Source organism: Ambystoma mexicanum, chromosome 9 (assembly GCF_040938575.1).
Source record: "Ambystoma mexicanum isolate Mex_15411 chromosome 9, UKY_AmexF1_1, whole genome shotgun sequence".
NCBI classification, from domain to species: Eukaryota; Metazoa; Chordata; class Amphibia; order Caudata; family Ambystomatidae; genus Ambystoma; species Ambystoma mexicanum.
The window spans coordinates 706,030,420-706,050,971 of NC_090931.1; the positions used below are offsets into that span (position 1 = coordinate 706,030,420).

The 20,552-nt window shown below is 47.1% G+C and overlaps 1 protein-coding gene across 1 annotated transcript; it reads right to left on the reverse strand.

Annotated features, from left to right (window-relative positions):
* Positions 1–412: 412 nt before the first annotated feature.
* On the reverse strand, positions 413–19,106 carry LOC138487371 (gamma-crystallin-3-like). Its single transcript, XM_069613946.1, has 3 exons — positions 18,967–19,106; positions 13,797–14,031; positions 413–685 (listed from the first exon to the last, which is right to left on the reverse strand). The coding sequence occupies exons 1-3, from the start codon at positions 19,104–19,106 to the stop codon at positions 413–415; spliced, it is 648 nt and encodes a 215-aa protein (XP_069470047.1).
* Between the last annotated feature and the right edge of the window lie 1,446 nt (positions 19,107–20,552).

Consider the following 20,552-nt stretch of genomic DNA (forward strand, 5'->3'; position numbering starts at 1 on the left):
TAAATATACAGAGGCATAAAAATGTAGTAATAGAGTAATTCAGCTATTAGATTACACATTATTGGTACGTGGCTTCATTTTAGCTTTCCGATGTTGGAATTTAAAAGGGTCTTAAAAATGTTACTGTTTCAGTTTCAGACTCATTTTATATTTAACGGTGTTAAAACAAAAGGGCATTGGAAAGTGCCCACTCATATCATACAATCCCCCTAATTCAAACAATACCCATACTTTCTTAACGTACGCTGATATAACTCTCTAAATTTACAGCATTACATTATCAGTTAATTTCTGCAATCAAATATTCATACATGGTGGCATCTTGACATTGAAGAATTTGAAAAAAGCATGTTTGTGATAAATACTTTATTGAGAAGTTCTTCATAAGTTACATTGGCATCATTTTAGGACTTTAGATATCATCTACACGTCTAATGGAGCCAATCCTTGGGCTGGAGGCTCCCCAGTCACTGTATCCCTTGTACTTTCCAGGTCTCAGGTAGTACTGGCGCCCCTTGTAATTGGGCTCTTCATAGAAGATCCAGTTCCCATCCTGGACATTGCTGGAGTGGATGCCATTGAAGGGAAACCGGTCATAAACATTGGGACAGTCATCAGTGAAGTCCATCGTCTGGCCTCCAAAGTCACCTCTCTCGTAGAGCCTGATTCTGAAGCAACCTCGAAGCTGCAATAGAAAATGGAATATGTAACTATCATTTAAAAACGTTTGACAGCAGAAATAAAATAGAGTGACCACATGTGTTCAAGTGCATCATTTATTTGTGTTCACCCAGAACCTTTTCCAGTTATGCAATTTAACTAAAGGCCAAATGTTCTGACATCCATGGGCCTTATTACTTAAACTGTTTCCTGCTCAAAAAATATGTTTCTATCTGTTATTGAGGGCTTTTATTGACGATATTCTGGAAGAGGCAATAACCCCTTTATGTCACATTGGATGTTCTGATGCACTTAATATGTTGACACTTTGCTGCCAGCTCATTTGTATAGTGCATAGTTCCTCCATTCAAGTGGTTTCCTAAACCCAACTGGAAGCCCTTTGGCTTTTAAAGGGAGAGCATGAATTAGGACTGGGCTGGGATCAGCCTAAAATGCCAACATCCAATTTACAATACCAAAGGAAAATTCCTGGATTTTAGGTCACTGCCTTAGGAGTGGTACCAACAGTGCTATCTCGATGGAGGGGCCTATAATAAGCAGGAGTGAGGAGACCGGATAATTCCTGCATCTGCTCATACATGTCCCACTCTAAGACTAGGTACTGGGGCATTCTGGAGCCTGGGCATGCCATCATGGACATGTAGCACATAGAACCCCTTTTGGCGTGGTAGTCCATCTGCTACAGCATGGGTGCACAACATACGGCCCGCGGGCCAGTTGCGGCCCGCCATGCCCTTTTGACCGGCCCGCGAGGCACAAAGACTTTCCTAATGGAGGGCGGCCCGCGGCCGCCCTCCATTAGGAAAGTCTTTGTTGTCTTCCGGGCCGGTGAAAACACTGGCCCTCATTGGCTCAGCACACACACGAATCACGTCGCTCCTACGAGCCACGTAGTGCGTGTGTGCTGCACCAATGGAGGGCCAGCACTACGGCTGGCGTGGCCCATAAGGCTTGATGCCGGAAGGCATTTCAGCCTTGGACCACGCCAGCCGTAGTGCGATTCCAGCGACTTCCAGCTTACCTGCCTGCCTTCCAGCACGTCTCCGGTAAGTGGTCTGTTTGTGTTTGTGTGTCGGGTTTGTTTTGCTTTATGTTTGTGTGTATGAATGTTTGTGTTTGTATTTTGTGTATATGTTGAGATGCGGGGGTGGGGGAGTGTGTCGGATGTGTATGAATGTTTGTGTTTGAATGTATTTTGAGTGTATGTTGAGATGCGGGGGTGTGGGGTGTGTCGGATGTGTATGAATGTTTGTGTTTGAATGTATTTTGAGTTTATGTTGAGATGCGGGGGTGGGGGGGGTGTCGGATGTGTATGAATGTTTGTGTTTGAATGTATTTTGTGTATATGTTGAGATGCGGGGGTGAGGGGGTGTGTCGGATGTGTATGAATGTTTGTATTTGAATGTATTTTGTGTATATGTTGAGATGCGGGGGTGAGGGGGTGTGTCGGATGTGTATGAATGTTTGTGTTTGAATGTATTTTGAGTGTATGTTGAGATGCGGGGGTGGGGGGGGGTGTCGGATGTGTATGAATGTTTGTGTTTGAATGTATTTTGAGTATGGTGAGATGCGGGGGTGGGGGGTGTGTCGGATGTGTATGAATGTTTGTATTTGAATGTATTTTGAGTGTATGTTGAGAGGCGGGGGTGGGGGAGTGTGTCGGATGTGTATGAATGTTTGTGTTTGAATGTATTTTGTGTGTATGTTGAGATGCAGGGGTGGGGGGGTGTGTCGGATGTGTATGAATGTTTGTATTTGAATGTATTTTGTGTGTATGTTGAGATGTGGGGGGTGTGAATGTTTGTATTTGAATGTATTTTGTGTGTATGTTGAGATGCGGGGCTGTGGGGGTGTCGGATGTGTATGAATGTTTTGATTTGAATGTTTTTTGTGTGCTGAGTTGGGGGTGGGGGTTCGGGTCGGTATGGGTGCTTGTTTGAGAGTTTGCTGATTTGGGGGAGTGGGGGTTCGGGTCTGTATGGGTGCATGTTTGTGTGTGTGTGCTGAGTTGGGGGGGTGGGGGTTCGGGTCTGTATGGGTGCATGCTTGAGTGTGTGTGTGCTGAGTTGGGGGTGGGGGTTTGGAGTTGGGGGGGTGAGGGGTTCGGGTCTGTATGGGTGCATGTTTGTGTGTGTGCTGAGTTGGGGGGTGGGGGTTCGGGTCTGTATGGGTGCATGTTTGTGTGTGTGCTGAGTTGGGGGGGTGGGGGGTTCGGGTCTGTATGGGTGCATGCTTGAGTGTGTGTGTGCTGAGTTGGGGGTGGGGGTTTGGAGTTGGGGGGGTGGGGGGTTCGGGTCTGTATGGGTGCATGTTTGTGTGTGTGCTGAGTTGGGGGGTGGGGGTTCGGGTCTGTATGGGTGCATGTTTGTGTGTGTGCTGAGTTGGGGGGTGGGGGGTTCGGGTCTGTATGGGTGCATGCTTGAGTGTGTGTGTGTGCTGAGTTGGGGGTGGGGGGTTGGGGTCTGTATGGGTGCATGCTTGAGTGTGTGTGTGCTGAGTTGGGGGTGGGGGTTTGGAGTTGGGGGGATGTGGGGGGTTCGGGTCTGTATGGGTGCATGTTTGTGTGTGCTGAGTTGGGGGGTGGGGGTTCGGGTCTGTATGGGTGCATGTTTGTGTGTGTGCTAAGTTGGGGGGGTGGGGGGTTCCGGTCTGTATGGGTGCATGCTTGAGTGTGTGTGTGTGCTGAGTTGGGGGTGGGGGGTTGGGGTCTGTATGGGTGCATGTTTGTGTGTGTGCTGAGTTGGGGGGTGGGGGTTCGGGTCGGTATGGGTGCATGTTTGTGTGTGTGTTGATTTGGGGGGTGGGGGGTTCGGGTCTGTATGGATGCATGCTTGAGTGTGTGTGTGTGCTGAGTTGGGGGTGGGTGGTTCGGGTCTGTATGGGTGCATGTTTGTGTGTGTGCTGAGTTGGGGGGGTGGGGGGTTCGGGTCTGTATGGGTGCATGTTTGTGTGTGTGCTGAGTTGGGGGTGGGGGTTTTCGGGTCTGTATGGGTGCATGTTTGTGTGTGTGTTGATTTGGGGGGTGGGGGGTTCGGGTCTGTATGGGTGCATGTTTGTGTGTGTGTTGATTTGGGGGGTGGGGGGGTTCGGGTCTGTATGGGTGCATGTTTGTGTGTGTGTTGATTTGGGGGGTGGGGGGTTCAGGTCTGTATGGGTGCATGCTTGAGTGTGTTTGGGGCATAGTGTTTGGTTGGGGGTGAGGGGGCCATGGGGCATAGTGTTTGGTTGGGGGTTAGGGGGGTGAGGGGGCCATGGGGCATAGTGTTTGGTTGGGGGTGAGGGGGCCATGGGGCATAGTGTTTGGTTGGCGGTGAGGGACAGGGGGCATAGTGTTTGGTTGGGGGTGAGGGGGCCATGGGGCATAGTGTTTGGTTGGGGGTGAGGGACAGGGGGCATAGTGTTTGCTTGGGGGTGAGGGACAGGGGGCATAGCGTTTGCTTGGGGGGTGAGGGACAGGGGGCATAGTGTTTGGTTGGGGGTGGGGGCCATGGGGCATAGTGTTTGGTTGGGGGTGAGGGACAGGGGGCATAGTGTTTGGTTGGGGGTGAGGGGGCCATGGGGCATAGTGTTTGGTTGGGGGTGAGGGACAGGGGGCATAGTGTTTGCTTGGGGGGTGAGGGACAGGGGGCATAGTGTTTGCTTGAGGGGTGAGGGACAGGGGGCATAATGTTTGGTTGGGGGTGGGGGCCATGGGGCATAGTGTTTGGTTGGGGGTGAGGGACAGGGGGCATAGTGTTTGCTTGCGGGTTGAGGGACAGGGGGCATAATGTTTGCTTGGGGGGTGAGGGACAGGGGGCATAGTGTTTGGTTGGGGGTGGGGGCCATGGGGCATAGTGTTTGGTTGGGGGTGAGGGGGCCATGGGGCATAGTGTTTGGTTGGGGGTGAGGGACATGGGGCATAGTGTTTGCTTGGGGGGTGAGGGACAGGGGCATAGTGTTTGCTTGGGGGGTGGGGGCCATGGGGCATAGTGTTTGGTTGGGGGTGGGGGCCATGGGGCATAGTGTTTGGTTGGGGGTGGGGGCCATGGGGCATAGTGTTTGGTTGGGGGTGAGGGAGCCATGGGGCATAGTGTTTGGTTGGGGATGAGGGGGCCATGGGGCATAGTGTTTGCTTGGGGGTGAGGGACAGGGGGCATAGTGTTTGCTTGGGGGGTGAGGGGGCCATGGGGCATAGTGTTTGGTTGGGGGTGAGGGGGCCACGGGGCATAGTGTTTGTTTGGGGTTGGGAGCCATGGGGCATAGTGTTTGGGGGTGAGGGGGCCATGGGGCATAGTGTTTGGTTGGCGGTGAGGGACAGGGGGCATAGTGTTTGGTTGGGGGTGAGGGGGCCATGGGGCATAGTGTTTGGTTGGGGGTGAGGGGGCCACGGGGCATAGTGTTTGTTTGGGGTTGGGAGCCACGGGGCATAGTGTTTGGGTGGGGTGGGAGCCATGGGGCATAGTGTTTGGTTGGGGGTGAGGGGGCCATGGGGCATAGTGTTTGTTTGGGGTTGGGAGCCATGGGGCATAGTGTTTGGTTGCCGGTGAGGGACAGGGGGCATAGTGTTTGGTTGGGGGTGAGGGGGCCATGGGGCATAGTGTTTGGTTGGGGGTGAGGGGGCCATGGGGCATAGTGTTTGGTTGGGGGTGAGGGACAGGGGGCATAGTGTTTGGTTGGGGGTGAGGGACAGGGGGCATAGTGTTTGCTTGGGGGGTGAGGGACAGGGGGCATAGTGTTTGGTTGGGGGTGGGGGCCATGGGGCATAGTGTTTGGGTGGGGTGGGAGCCATGGGGCATAGTCTTTGGTTGGGGGTGAGGGGGCCACGGGGCATAGTGTTTGTTTGGGGTTGGGAGCCATGGGGCATAGTGTTTGGGGGTGAGGGGGCCATGGGGCATAGTGTTTGGTTGGCGGTGAGGGACAGGGGGCATAGTGTTTGGTTGGGGGTGAGGGGGCCATGGGGCATAGTGTTTGGTTGGGGGTGAGGGGGCCACGGGGCATAGTGTTTGTTTGGGGTTGGGAGCCACGGGGCATAGTGTTTGGGTGGGGTGGGAGCCATGGGGCATAGTGTTTGGTTGGGGGTGAGGGGGCCATGGGGCATAGTGTTTGTTTGGGGTTGGGAGCCATGGGGCATAGTGTTTGGTTGCCGGTGAAGGACAGGGGGCATAGTGTTTGGTTGGGGGTGGGGGCCATGGGGCATAGTGTTTGGTTGGCGGTGAGAGACAGGGGGCATAGTGTTTGCTTGGGGGATGAGGGACAGGGGGCATAGTGTTTGGTTGGAGGTGGGAGCCATGGGGCATAGTGTTTGGTTGGGGGTTAAGGGGGTGAGGGGGCCATGGGGCATAGTGTTTGGTTGGGGGTGAGGGGGCCATGGGGCATAGTGTTTGGTTGGCGGTGAGGGACAGGGGTATAGTGTTTGGTTGGGGGTGAGGGGGCCATGGGGCATAGTGTTTGGTTGGGGGTGAGGGGGCCATGGGGCATAGTGTTTGGTTGGGGGTAAGGGGGCCATGGGGCATAGTGTTTGGTTGGGGGTGAGGGACAGGGGGCATAGTGTTTGCTTGGGGGGTGAGGGACAGGGGGCATAGTGTTTGGTTGGGGGTGAGGGGACCATGGGGCATAGTGTTTGGTTGGGGATGGGAGCCATGGGGCATAGTGTTGCACTCCAAGAGTGAACTCAATAATAAAGCTAAAACAGGCACAGTTAGGAGATGTACATCCTTTGCTTTTTTGAGGAAACCTGACTCAACGAAGGCCATACTCCTCTTGGGTAACCCAAACAGCAAACTATAGCAGTCCAAAATAACAGAATGTCCAATCAAGGGTCAATAAAATATATATAATTTAATTAAACAGACGATATACAATAACTAAATCGAAATAAATGAAAGCAATGGAAAATGTGTAGTACAAAATGTAAGTTTGAAATGCAATAAAAATCGTTACCCCTCAAAAACATATCTTTTTCCATGTGTTTAATACAAATTGGGGGTTGAAAAAGCCTCCTGACATGTCCCGCCTACCGCCCCGCCCACTTTTACTTTTCGGCCCACTATAGCCCTCATGTAAGGTACTTTCGGCCCTCTGTCAAAATCAGTTGTGCACCCCTGTGCTACAGCTATGCTTGGGTTGCACTGAATTCATATTTGTAACAGGTACAGCTTTGGGATTAATGCCTGTAGGCCCTGATTGTTGTCCTCGAAACTTGAAAGCATGCTCTAGCCACCCGCATTGTGAAGAAATCCCCACAGATCCAAGGTATTAAATGACTGCACTGGAGCATATTTATAACCTACCTGAAACATGCTGGAACATGAAATGTCTCGACAATTTAAAAATATGTGAAGCTCTACGCATTACTTCAAACTGTCTATCAGGTCTAAAGCTAACCAAAAAGAGACCACACTCGCCAAAACCAAGAAGAAATGCAACAACACCTTGGATGAAGAACATCAACCAGTCCTAATATGCTGTCAATGTTTCTGCAGGCTACAATACTGTACAATGTATTTGTGATAAAGCCTTTGGGAGAGTCAGCAGAACTATAAAGTAATATGGTGGGTTTAATCTACTCATTCCAACAACATGGCTGCCCTCAAATAATCATTGGAACAACCAAACAATACCTACCAGAACACTTCTAAATATGTCCCCTTACTCAGGTGAGTGATTGAATCACATCAAGAGCAATCTCACAGGTTTGCAGATCCATATAGAAAAGGAATCCATGTCCAAGAGGACAGTGAGTCAAAGAGCCAGAGGAACATCAGCGGATAAAGTACTGTGCCAAACTGTTATTAGTTGAAGGAGAAGTACATATACCTTTGTGATCCAAAACTGAGGTGCTGAAACTGGGTGGTGATTAAGAAAAAGAGAACCCTTCACTAGACCTCATATTCTGAGCTCAACCCCAGCCCTTTTACAATAGTTTAAGAATGCTGGCATCTTCTTTAGTTCATATTTGGGCTCTACCCCATAAATAAAATGATGATGGCAAAAGCACATATTCGCAGCTGTACATGCTGTGAAAACTCCTGACACTGCTAAAAGCATACCACCAGTTAAAATGGAGTCATGGATGCCTAGACTACTGCTACCTCAAATAGAAAAGAGCAAGCCCGTGCTAAACTGGCGTTAAAGATACAACTCTCTTTCCAAGGAGTCCAGGATTAGTAGTGATCAAAAGTAACCTGCAATGTGCATAAGCTTTTCGGGATCAAATGCCCAAGATGTCTTCAGAAGCCCACACCTCACTGTTTATCAATCAGAAATCTCAAATAAAGCAACAGGTCATCAAAGCAAATTTAAGTGGCAAAACATAGGCCCTGTACCTTCAAGTACATGACTTTGGGATCCTGAATACCCATAATTATGATAAATCCTTGAGAGTTTTTTAAAAGTTTAAATATACAAGCTTGGCTGAAAGTGGTCATCCAGTAATTTTTACGCAGTGATAGAGGAGTTCCAGAACGGGGGAACTCATCCCTTGTCTGATCCAGACATCTTCCAAAGCTAAAAGACAGTAGCTGTTCAACCCAGTATTTTCACAAAACCTATATATCATTCATGCTGAACAAATCCCGCAAACCTCTGTCCCCATCCCATTGATCTAATGCCTTGATTGTTTTGCTTTCAGTGTAATGGCATGGTAATGGACCAGGGCTCAGGTTATGGGTCCAAGTGCAGCAAGAGCCTGAGTGATGGGCCTGGTGCCGTTACCACCCAATCCGGGCTATCGGATTGGGTGGTAACGGCGCCGGCCCTCCAATTTGGTTATTATGCAATTAGCCCCCCAGGATTTGAATGCAGAAACCCGGCTTGCTGACAGAAATGTATTTTGTTTGAATGAATGGGATGTCTTGCAGTGCCCTGTTCATTCAAAAAAAATACTTACCGAAGATGGCCACCATGGGTCTGGAAGGCAGGGCTCCATATGCAGCCCCTCTTCCATTTTCTTGGTGGCCAGCAGGGACACAGAGCAGTAGCAGACGTGGCCGGGTTGCAGCCACAGCTGATTCAAACAGGTAAGTGCAGATGTGGATGCAAAGGGGACGGAGACACAACAGGAATGGTGGGGAGGGTGTGGGAGGGATGGCGGGATGAAGGAAGCAGCCATTAGGCTGCTCGGAACTCAGGCTGAGATTGTGGGATTTAGCCCACGATCCGAGGAACCTGATTGTTTGAGTCTCCCACCGCAGGTGCTAATATGGACATAAAGTCAGAAACTGAAATCGTCTTGTGAGAGAAAGTACCGCTAATTGAATTTTACAATTGTTACCCATGGACAAGCAACAACATGGTGCAGCACCATGATATACTAACACTTACTAATGCTAAGGTTTATGGAATTAGGTATCAATCCTATAGGAAGTAGTAACTACCTTTCAATTATATCTGGACTGATTGTTTGGCAAGAATGTATGTAGTAACCTTGTGGGAGACTTCACAACACTTGTCCTTTTGGTATTAGGTAACCCACCTTTTGGTATATGCTTGTACTACACAAGTTGGATGGGTGGCTGAGCTTATCTCAAGAGGGGTAAATGTGAGCTGTAGAGCTGTAGCATCGCAATCCACAAATACAAGTATCCAAGTAACAATTACACTCAATGTTTTTCAGTAAAATAATAATTTATTTATTTAACAGTCAGTTTTAAATTTAAAAAGGGCAATGCGGTAAAATGTCTTGCACAAAGTTAGAGAGTTTGTTGTAGAAAATCACTGTAGAGCCGCACGCTGTTACACTTGTGAAAGTTAGAGCTGGATCCACTCTAGAAACGCAGCTACTGCAAGTCCCAACTGAAAAAAGCAAGCTACAGACAAAGAGGTAAGTACCCGTTAGTCAGAAGAGTACCTTAAGTTAGAAGAAGAGGATCCAGCTGGCTTCTGTCCTGGTTGCAGTGTTGCAGATCCTGTGTTCCTGAGCCTCAGTCATGGGGACAAGAGGGAGAACGTCTGGAGGACTCCTGCATAGCAATTTTAAAGTCAGCAGCAGCTATGTGCTCTTTTCAGATCTGCAACACTTCACGGTTCCAGTGCTCGGCAAACAGCACCACCGCAGATCTTGGTCAACGGTTGGGCTTCCTTCCCTCCTTGAGTCTAGCACTCTGGTGAAGTGACTTGAGCTTGGGTTGTCCTGCTTCGGGAGTGTCCTCAAGAGACTGCTGGCGCTTTTGGCCGGCTTACAGACGTTGCACTCGACTACGGATTTCTCGACCGCTGGCACTCAGTTCCAGCAGCAGCACAGAAGTACAGCCAGTTGGGGAAGGACTTCCAGCAAAGTTTGTCTCTGGGTTAGTTGGTCCCACTAACCCAAGTGAAAAAGTCGTCCTTTCCGGAGCTTCTCTTGTTGAGTAGGAAACGGAGTTTCAGCACAGCAGCAGGGCTTCACACGGCAATTCAAAGATCCAGGAGGATGCAGCAAACTTCTGTCACGGTTTCTTCATCAGGTTGTTCTTCCCAGTTGTCGACTCTGTCTTCAGTCTAAGAAGCCTCGCCTTTTATGCAGGTTTCTCCCATTCATGCACAGCCTAGCTTTCACTCACATAGCAGGTGGGCTGTCCTGCAAGGACAGTCAGCCAGCCAATCAGGACTGGGTGCATTCAGGTTGCCCTGGAGACTAAGGACAGGGAAGTTTCAGACACCTTCCTCACTTCCTGCCCTGCCAGACACACTGGAGCCAGAGGCGGGTTTCAGTACTGAACCCGCCAAAGGCAAAGCGAACAAAGGGGTTAAACCTGATTTGGCATGCAGAGTAAAACCGAAGAAGACCTCACAAAGAAGAAATGGAGTAAAAAAGAAGACCTGGGCCATTTTGACACAATGGTCACCCATGGGTGCTATACTGCAGCTGAGGATTCAGCCTGCTGTAGAAAAGCACAATGGTAGGAAACTTAAACCACTGCCACCAGCCATTTACAGTAGTCAGGGTAACATAAAATATGTTACATGAGAAAGTAGAAAAAGGGCTACTAAGTAACCCCCAGCACTCCACATAAGATGGGGTGTGCTGGACCTGCAGAGAGAAAAAGGTAAGTAAAGTAAATTTCACTTTGCTATTCTTGAAACAGTAGTTCAAACAAGAAAGGGTATTTAAACCTTATGAGTAATCTAAAGGATTTCTCTGTGACAATGCACTGGAGGTGCTGTGTGTCACAATACAAAGGTAGATGTCTATGGAGTTTGTCAGACTCCAAAAGAATCCAAATCAGATCAAAATACATGAGAGAGTGAGAAAAAGGTCTAACTCTTTCCAGGATAACATTAAAAAGTTTTAAAGTCCAGCAAAAGAGCTGGGAGGTCTCTAAGGTTGAATGGAATTAGCACAGACATGAACATTCTCTCTAACACTGATATGGAGGACAAAATAAATAATTCTAACAGGAAGCAAAACCTGTTTCAAACCATTTTGCATGTGGTAATTGACCCCTTTATTAAATTGTACTATTCGTTGGTTAAATAAAAGTTAATGCAATCCACTTTTCATTTAATAAATTACTGAAGCTCAACTTTTGGCTCTTGCCAAAACACTGAACTTAGTCCCGAAAAGGTTTGGGGTCTCAATGGTTTTGAAAGGAAGCTCACCTTTTAATGAAAGGAGTACAGTTAACTCTGTGGGGCATTTGTTATATGTACATGAGACTGGCAAGTGTTTCTAAGGTAAACATTTCAGAGTTCAGTTCAACAGCTTTAGTGAGCAACAGTGTTTTCATTGATCACATACAGGAGTCTTTTGTTCAGTGTGGGATTCAAAAGGGCCTCTGCGGTCATCTGGGATACATAGGGGCCTCTTGTGCAGTCTGGGTTTGCCAGCTGCTTTGAGCAGATGATGCCTGTCCGAGCTGTTCAAGCCAGACTGCTGTTTTGAGGTTGGATTGCTTTGCATTAAGGTATGTCTTTTTCTGTAATGGCACAGACCAGCAATTAAATGATGCCTAATGCTCCCTGATGAAAACCTTAAGAAGCATTAGCTTAACATCTCCACCCGAAGACTTGTTTTGGCATGATCTTTTGGGATTGTGCTCTATATCCCATCGGCCTGCTGACGCAATCATAATTATAAGATACAAACATATATTTTGTATAGATCATTTATTATGCACCTAAACATATGTGTGGCTCAAGGCGCAACAAGGCAAGGGGGGGTGAGGGTGGAACGATCCTACTAGGCCTCGTACATTCAGATCATGCGAGTGCAGGTTATTTATAGCACGCTTCGTTTCAAGCGTGGATCCAGGATTTGAACTTGTGTGCTCATGCATCCAAGACCTACGCGTTACCACAGAGCTATCATCCGTATATCCTCCCAGGGACTCATTGTGAATGGCAATCTCTGAGAAGAGTGACACAACAAAAGAAAAGAGGTGATGCCTGGGAGGTTCTGAATTGATCTTGACCTCTGGCATTGCTCTGGGCCTTGACCGTCATTCCTCATTCTGCCAAGCCTTTAAAGAAAGGGGAAAGACCAGGAGTGGGACAGGAATGCCCAGATGTGGGTCCTGTGCCTGCTGGGCCCAGAGATCCATGCTACACCTCATTGATGACATGATTTGAGGCCGAAACATGTCTGGGGATGCTTGTGGTCTTGTGCAGAAGGGATGTGTACAAGCAGTTCAGCTTGGATTTCCCCTTTTAGGATGGAACCAACCCTGGTTTGCATATGGCCTTTCCCCTTTCTGTAGTGGTTTGGCAGGCAAAGAACGATGGTTGTCCAGAGCGATGCCAGAGATTTAGATTAATTGTAAACCTTCCAGCCATCACCTCTTTTGTTATGCTTTAATGTCCGAGGAGAGTGACACACTTGTTTCTTGCGCTGTTCCTTCATTAGCTCTAAAACCAGCCATTTTAGCTAGAGAGGGCTGTACAATGACAATTGTTTGCTACGCTAAGAACGATTCTCTACCAGGTCCCCATGGCCTAAAACTTTGGTGGAGAATCTATAACAACAAATAGATTTATCTTTCAAATACTTGTTTTTTGTCTAATAGATATGCTGGAAAATGTGAAGCCGGGAATAAGATTTCAATGTAATACCTTTGTTTGAATGCACTTTCTGGTTATAGCATATATTCAATTATTTCTTAAATTTTGCTAATTCGATTATTCATTTCCATGCTTATTTCCTTTATCGTTAATTGTGATTGGTTGTTTTGTTTTTTCTTTTTCTTCTTTCTCAAGTGAACATGTTTTATGATGAATTTATGTACTTATCTGTTGAAAGGTTGATTGTTCAACTAATACAATAAAAAAGAATTTAAAAAAACAATATATACTTTTGGAGTAGATGAATCCTGGGACCTCTAAATACATGCTTCATATTACTGTCAGTGTGGGTGGTGTAGATCATTCTATTCTGTATATAGCTTTTTCTGAAGATTACCCGGGCACCCATTAGATGTGTGAGAGTCACACTCCCTTTAAAGGGAGAACAATGCAATCCCTCCTTCCACTTGTCCTAATCCATCTGTTATCTGCCGGTAAGATAGCTCAGTGGGTTGAGCGATCGCTGCTGCGATCTGAGCGTGATCTGCAGGTCGCAGGTTTGAATCCCGGCAAGGCCAACTCAGCCTTTCACTTTTCCGAGGCCGATAAATGAGTACCAATTTCGGTTGGGTGATATTGTATGTACATATGTGCTCTGCAAAGTGCTTTGGATTAAGGTTCTATATAAATAACACATCATTATCTGTTTGTTAAGAATACTGGGTAATAGAAGTGCCATTTTAAGGCACCACACTACAAACACTGCCCCCTACTTGCCATGTTTCTTAGGCATTGGGAGCTTCTCCCACTTTGTCTGAAGCCAACCAAACTAATGTACATCTCTGGGTAAAGAGTCAAAGCCGCAGACCTAGCGGAGCACTCCACTAAATGTTGCTGATAAAAATGATTTCAGCCAATTATATGCTATAAAAAATGTTAAAAATAAGATAAACTACCTCAGCATGTTTATTTATTTGTTTTAACTATTAAAAGTGCCCTTCTTGCCCCTGCATGGTTTATCAGGTTGCTATTTCTACGAAGAATAGGAGCGATCAGTGAGATATGTACAACGATAAATACACTCGACTGTCTTGTGAAAAGTAAGTGCAAAACACAGTCCTCTGTCAGGAAGCCCGGGCAGCTATTAAGTGAATACTTACTTCTGGGATCATGCGGGGGGAACCGATGGAATCATTGTAGCCCATCCACGTCTGGTAATCGGGGTACTCTCCCTTCCTCAGGTAATACTGGTGCCCCTTGTAGTTGGGGTGCTCATAGAGGATCCAGCAGCCATTGTGAACCCGTAGAGAGTTGCAGCGACTGAAGTAGGGGTTCAGGTCCGCACAGTCAGAGCTGCAGTCATAAGAGCGACCGCCAATCTTCGTAGAAGGTGATCTACACAAATAATTAGAATGGAGGAACTATTTAGTTAAGTTACTCTGCATTTAGCTCTCTTTCTGTTTTACTTGTGATAGGCACAGCTACATGCAACCAATAGAAAAGTCTTAAAACTTTTTTTTATTTGCATACATCCTGTTAGTATCTTATTCGTTACTGATCTGAGTTTTCATGTTTTTTATACTTTAAGGATCCATTGAAATGTTGTAATTGCAATACAGCTGGGTTAGTTCAAAGTTTTGTTAAGTTGAAGAGAGTACATCTTTGCTGTTGAGAGACCACCCTGTTTGCAATTCTTTTCTACGGGCCTCATCACGAGTTTGGCGGTAACCCTTAAATGCGGCAGTAGCACTATTACCGCCGCATTTAAGGGTCCGCCAGATCATGGCTTTGATAAAATCCGCAGCAAATTTGCTGATTTTCGGCGCGATTACCGCCAGCGGGAAATCCGCCGGCGGTAATAGCGCGAATGAGGAATACCTGAATGGGCCCAATGGGGAATGGGCAATAACCCTTCCGCCAAACCCGTGATCCGGTGCTATTAGCGCCAGGGGATTTGGCGGTAGGGCTATTACCGCCCAACTCGTGATGAGGCCCATGTGTGCATTCATGTTAAGTGCATACAATCATAAAAAGCTTCATTCGCCATCATGTCTAAGCTGTTCTTCACCAGCTCAACATGTTAGAGCATTATGAACATTTGGGAGTCCTATCACTTTTCTACACAACAAGCGAAAATACAGTGAACAGCCTTGGCATTAGCCAGTAGCTTCCTATAGTAGATTGCCTTGTCCTGAATAATGTTTCAGACTTGATATATAATAAAATGCGACTGTTAGGCAGATACTCTGGATAACAGAGCAATTCTGAAAGTGTGCTCTTACCTTTTCCATGCTGGCTGGTGGAAGTGGTGCCTCACTGCTCGCAGGCGGTGTCCTTAAGTGCCCCCGCTCACACTCAACTGCACAACCAGCAGGCTCAGCTGTTCTGCCCATTTAGGAAAATGTGCAACTCGATCCGTTCTTCATTGCAGCAGTCTTTGTGCACAGGTCGGTGCCCAGGAAAAATGGAAGGGTCACTACATCATTGGTAAAAATCTACACCACAGCACTGGACTTGAATGGATACTAACTTTACGTCAACAGACAAATAGAATGCTACTGGCTGCTGACAAACATTAGAACAAGGACAAAATGGAGCACGGCCAGAGATGGGATCGAATGACCATTTTGTTTTAATTCGTAATGAAGCCTTGCCGATTGTTCTTAATGTACCTGGCATTCCGATCATCACTTTATCCAGTATCTGATTTCATATTTGCAGGAATGCAGGTTGGATTCTTTTTGGTACAAATGAAAATATCAATAAAAAGTATGCAAGTCCTAATTTTATTTGAATGTATTAATATTACATCAGTATTTCAAATATGATTTACCTGTACACTGATCCATACCTACGTATGAACAACTGCTCACACCAGCGGGGCTCGCACTTCCGAAAACTCTGCGGGAAAGTCTAAGGGAGAATTCTCATTTCCGTGCTAATTCCCATCAACCTTAGAGACCCCCTGCTCTTTTGCTGGACTTTATTACTTTTAAATTTTAACCCTGGAGGGAGTGAGCCCTTTTTCTCACTCATTCATATGTTTTGACCTGATTTGGATTATGTGTTTCCTTTGTTTTTGGAGTCTGACTAACTCCAAAGGGGTCTACTTAGTGTCACAGGGAAATTCTTTAGAGTTCTGCTAAGGATTAAATACCTTTTCTTGGGTGAACTACTGTTCCCAAGAATAGTAAAGTGAAATTGACTGTACTTACCTTTTTCTCTTTGTGGGTCCAGCACACACCATTTTATGTGGAGTGCTGGGTGGTTACTTAGTAGCCCCTTATCCTACCTACTCATGTAACATTTTGTATGTTACCCTCAATATTTGAAATGGCTGGTGGCAGCGGTTTAATTGTCCTACCATTGTGCTTTCCTACCGCAGGCTGAATCCTCGGCTGCAGTATATCACCCATGGGTGACCATTGTCTCATAATGGCCCTGGTCTTCCTTTTTGAGCATTTTATGTTTGTGAGGTCTTTCTTGGGACTTACTCTGCGCTGTAAAATCAGGTTTAGCCCCTTTGTTCATTTTGCTTTTGGCAGGCTTCAGTACTGGAACCCGTCTCTGGCTCCAGGGTTTTTGGCATGGCAGGAAGTGAGGGAGGTGCCAAAACTCCCCTGTCCTTAGTATCCAGGGTAACATAAATGCACCCAGTCCTGATTGGCTGGATAGACACCCTGCTGTGTGAGTGACATCTAGACTGTGCATGAATGGGAGAAACCTGCTTAAAAGGTGAGGTTTCTTGGACTGAAGACAGAGTCGATCACTGTGAAGAACAACCAGATGAAGAAACCGTGAACGAAGCTTGCTGCATTCTCCTGGACCTTTGAATTGCCGGTGGAGCCCTGCTGCTGTGCTGAAACTCCTTTTTCTAATCAATAAGAACAAGGGAAATAAATACACTGACAAGATTATCACTAAACCTAAAACCAAGAAAACAAAATACAGAGGCATCAACATGTATTAATAGCGGGGGCTCGAGAGCTCACAGAGTGAGAGAGCTCTGCACAGGGTGAGCAGGGCTGCTCGTTTCTTCTCCTTTACAGCCCGTTCCATGTATGACGTTATCGCTCAGGGGCTGTACTTTGACTGCGCACCACCTAATGAAATCTCGGCTCATTTTGGTGTGATCTGTGACTGGTCGGGTCCTGGCCTGTGATGTGATTTGCAGCGGGCTCCCTCAGCCGGCTCTACTGTCTGTGCCACCGTGGGTAGTCGCTGGAGGGACGACATGTAGCTTCCACGGAGTGAAGGATATGTGACCCACTGTGGACTCAGAAGTGGCAGTGGAAGGACTGCTGTGGTTGCCCCGGTTGCCCAGTGACGGTGGTGGTGGCCCCAGTGTGGCATGTTGAAACGGACTAGTGGAGCTGGCCCACCGCTGAACTAACTTCCCGACATTCATTTGTGACGCTGACGAGGCACAGCGAGTGGGGAAAGTTAACATATGCAGGCTTGTGCAGTCGGCGGGTATCATCTCTAGCCGTATGACATCAATACCCATGCCAATTCTCCCGATGGGCCCGCTCCAGACTCCAATGTGGGGAAATACTCAACCAGCACCCAGCGGTCTATTAAAATGGCACAGCTGACATGAATGGCCCTACTATAGTGGATTCCTGCACAGAATAAGCAGCATTTATCTACGCCAAGTGCTGGGGACTGTGGTCCAGTGACCAGGGCTGCCATGACCTGCTGGACATGGCAATGAATGTCCCTTTGGCCATAACACACCAAACACGGGTAGGCCTCCCGATAAGGATCCTTTGAAGCGGGGGAATGCAATGCTACAACCAAGCAAAATATTTGATTGAGGGCCCATGACAGCCAAAGGCTGGGCTGTGCCTAATTGTGGCTCTTTTCAGGCTGTACCTATAAGGACCAACGATATGCATGGTTGAGATGATTATGACACAGCGGATGGGTGACTGACAGTGTTGCTGCAGTGGGGGATGGCACAGATATTTTGCCTTCTACTGCGCGGGGGCTATGACCCAGATCCCATCTCTGATTGTGACATAGAATGTCCGGACCTGTCAACCTCTACATCGATTGGCCTATGCCGCTCTTTGAGGCACCTGATACAAATTGATATATCGGTGTTGCTAAGCCATTTTTGGCTGAAATGAAAACCATCAGCCAGCGGACACAGGAGACACATGACAGCATACATAACATCGAAAAAGAGCAAAGAGATAGCAATTTGCGTATGGATGTCCAGGCGGAATGTACTACGGACAATGAAAGACGCATTAGTGCAGTGGAGGACAAACAGGACACTATGCATACTGACATGGATGGTTCTATTAAGGAAGTGCAAAGGCTGGGGGACAATGTTGAGGGCCGAGAAAACAGACCATGACGCAGCAACATACACCTAATGGGGATTCCTAATAATGCCGAAGTGACAGACCTTGAGGGCTTGCTCTATCAGATCTTCCAAGATAAATTCCAGCTCACTGAGCCCAGAATCTTATACTATTGAGAGTGCACACAGGGCCCCCATTCTGAAACCTGCTCAGAGCCAGTGCCCACGCATCATCGAGCTCCACCTCTTTAATTTACAGAATAAATTGATGATCCTAAAAGCCTATCAAACTGCCAAATCCATCCTGATTAGTGGCATGATGATACAGATCTTCAATGATGTCTCTCTCGAGGTACCGAAGTACAGAAGAAGCTTTAACCCAATCTTCAAGACCATGAAAGACTCTGCCCATCATCACTGCCTGAAATGTCCTGCTATTTTTTCAATCCAAATGGACTGGCAGCGCCATTCATTCAAGTCTAGCAAAACGAAAGGAGTGATAGCTGGAAGGTTTAGAATAAATCTTAACATCTGGCATTGCTCTGGGCAACTCTCCAGACCACCGTTCTTCGCCTGCCAAGCCATTACAAAAGGGCAAAGACCATATGCAAATCGGGCTTGGTCCCACCCCAAAAGGGGCGGTCCAGCCCCAGATCTGCTTGGTCACATCCCTTCTGCACAAGACCACAAGCATCCCCAAACATGTTTCAGCCTCATGGTGCCTCATCATTGAGGAGCAGCTTGGGTCTCTAGGCTCAGCAAGTATGGGACCCACATTTGGGCACACCACCCCACTCGTGGAGATTATAGCAAAACAAAAGGGGTGATGGCTAGAAGGTTTATAATGAACCTTAACATCTGGCATTGCCATGGGCAACCCCCAGACCATTGTTCTTCATCTGCTAATCCATTGCAAAAGGGAAAGGACTCAACTGAGGACACTTGGAGCTTTCTAAAGGCTCAAGGGGTGGTGGAAACAGACATGCCAGCAATGCAGAATCCTGAATCTACAAACGCACCTATTGTACTGTCGCAACACAAAGGCACCACACGACAAGGATGGAAGAAAGCGGGGTGGCAGCCCAAGGGCCCTGGCGGCAAACTTGACAGACGGCCAAAGAGATGACAGGGTATGGTCGCTCTTTATCTTAAGCACCATGTACCCCTGGGTTTTACAATATATGTGAAAATATGACCAAATGAAATGCAAAAAGAAATGAGATTCTTTATAAAACCTTTGTAATGCACAATTTTATAATCAAAACTGTGATATGTATTTGTTTGTTTATGTGTGAATTTTTTTATGAAGAGACCTCTCATTACAATAAACATTTTACTGTTTGATATGTGATGAAAACACATGGATCTCTGAGTCTGGGTGATCCTTGGTGGTTGTAGAACGACACTACTATTTATGTGCCCATAAGTTGTTGACATAAATTGTGACAATTCACAGGACACAAGGGTAGCTTGTGTTTCTTTGTTTCTTAAATACTTGTGCTCCCTGTCTGCGGTCCATCAACCCCCACCTGAGTATTCAAATGATTTTGATGTATGCACATGTCAATTGACATGTGTTGAGGTTCATAACATTCAGTATGCTGTGGTATTTAAGGAGGAGCTCTACACCTCACTTTACATCTGCAGCATGGCCTTTTCTGATGTTGTATTGGAGCCATTCTCAAAAGCTAATGTTGCTATTGATGTTGCGGGTATGATTTTTTGGGAAACATTTGTCAATGTGTTGCAAATCTTCTTTGGTCATGGTTGTGTACAGATACCCTACTCAGACATTTTGTGTGTTTTAGATTCCCACACCAGTGGCAGGACTCCTGTCGGATGCTCCTTCACTCTGATTGGTGATGACGACACTTACATGCATTACAGTTAATATCCACGGGTTGGATCACCCTATTAAATGGTGCTACTTAATGAATCTCCTGTGGAATTTACAGGGGGATATTATCTTTCTACAAGAAACGCATCTGGACGCAGGAGAGGTGGCAAAGTTATAAAGGGTGTGGGTCGGAACGGCCGTCCATTCTCTGTATCCTGGCAACGGGGGGTTTAAATATTGGTTCACAAACAGTTTCCCTTCACAGTTCTCGCCACCAAAAGTGAAAAAGAGGGGCGTTTTGTTCACTTGCAAGGGCTTCTTATTCAGCAATGCGTTACTCTTATCAATATATATATGGCCTCACGACAGACTGCCCAGGGTTCTATGCACATTTGTTTGTTATGTGTGCACCATATATGGGGCGTCTCACACTTTGGGGAGTGGCCTCAATGCCACCCTTTCAACTGAGCTAGACAGCTATAACTCCACAGGTATAGAGCAGCCCCCTCCCAAGGAAGGCTCACACTCTCTGTACACTGATGCCAGATCTTTGACTGGTAGATGTATTGAGACATTTACATGAATATCGCAGGGATTACACGTTATACTCTAATCATCAACAATGCTATTCCCATTCAGGGGCGTTGCTAGGGGGGGGCTAAGGGGGCTATAGCCCCTGATCTTTTGGTTGTAGCCCCGGATAGAATCTCAGGAGCTACAGCCAAAATACTAGCTAGCCCCCAGTCCCAACAGTTCCGACATCAGCTT

Excerpts from the sequence above, each read along its gene's own strand:
- LOC138487371 (XM_069613946.1), bottom strand. The coding sequence starts at position 19,106 with ATGGTGCTTAAGATAAAGAGCGACCATACCCTGTCATCTCTTTGGCCG. Across the intron at positions 14,032-18,966 it reads GTGTTGCGACAGTACAATAG|ATCACCTTCTACGAAGATTG; the intron begins GTGCGTTTGTAG and ends TTATTTGTGTAG. Across the intron at positions 686-13,796 it reads CCCCCCGCATGATCCCAGAA|CTTCGAGGTTGCTTCAGAAT; the intron begins GTAAGTATTCAC and ends TTTCTATTGCAG.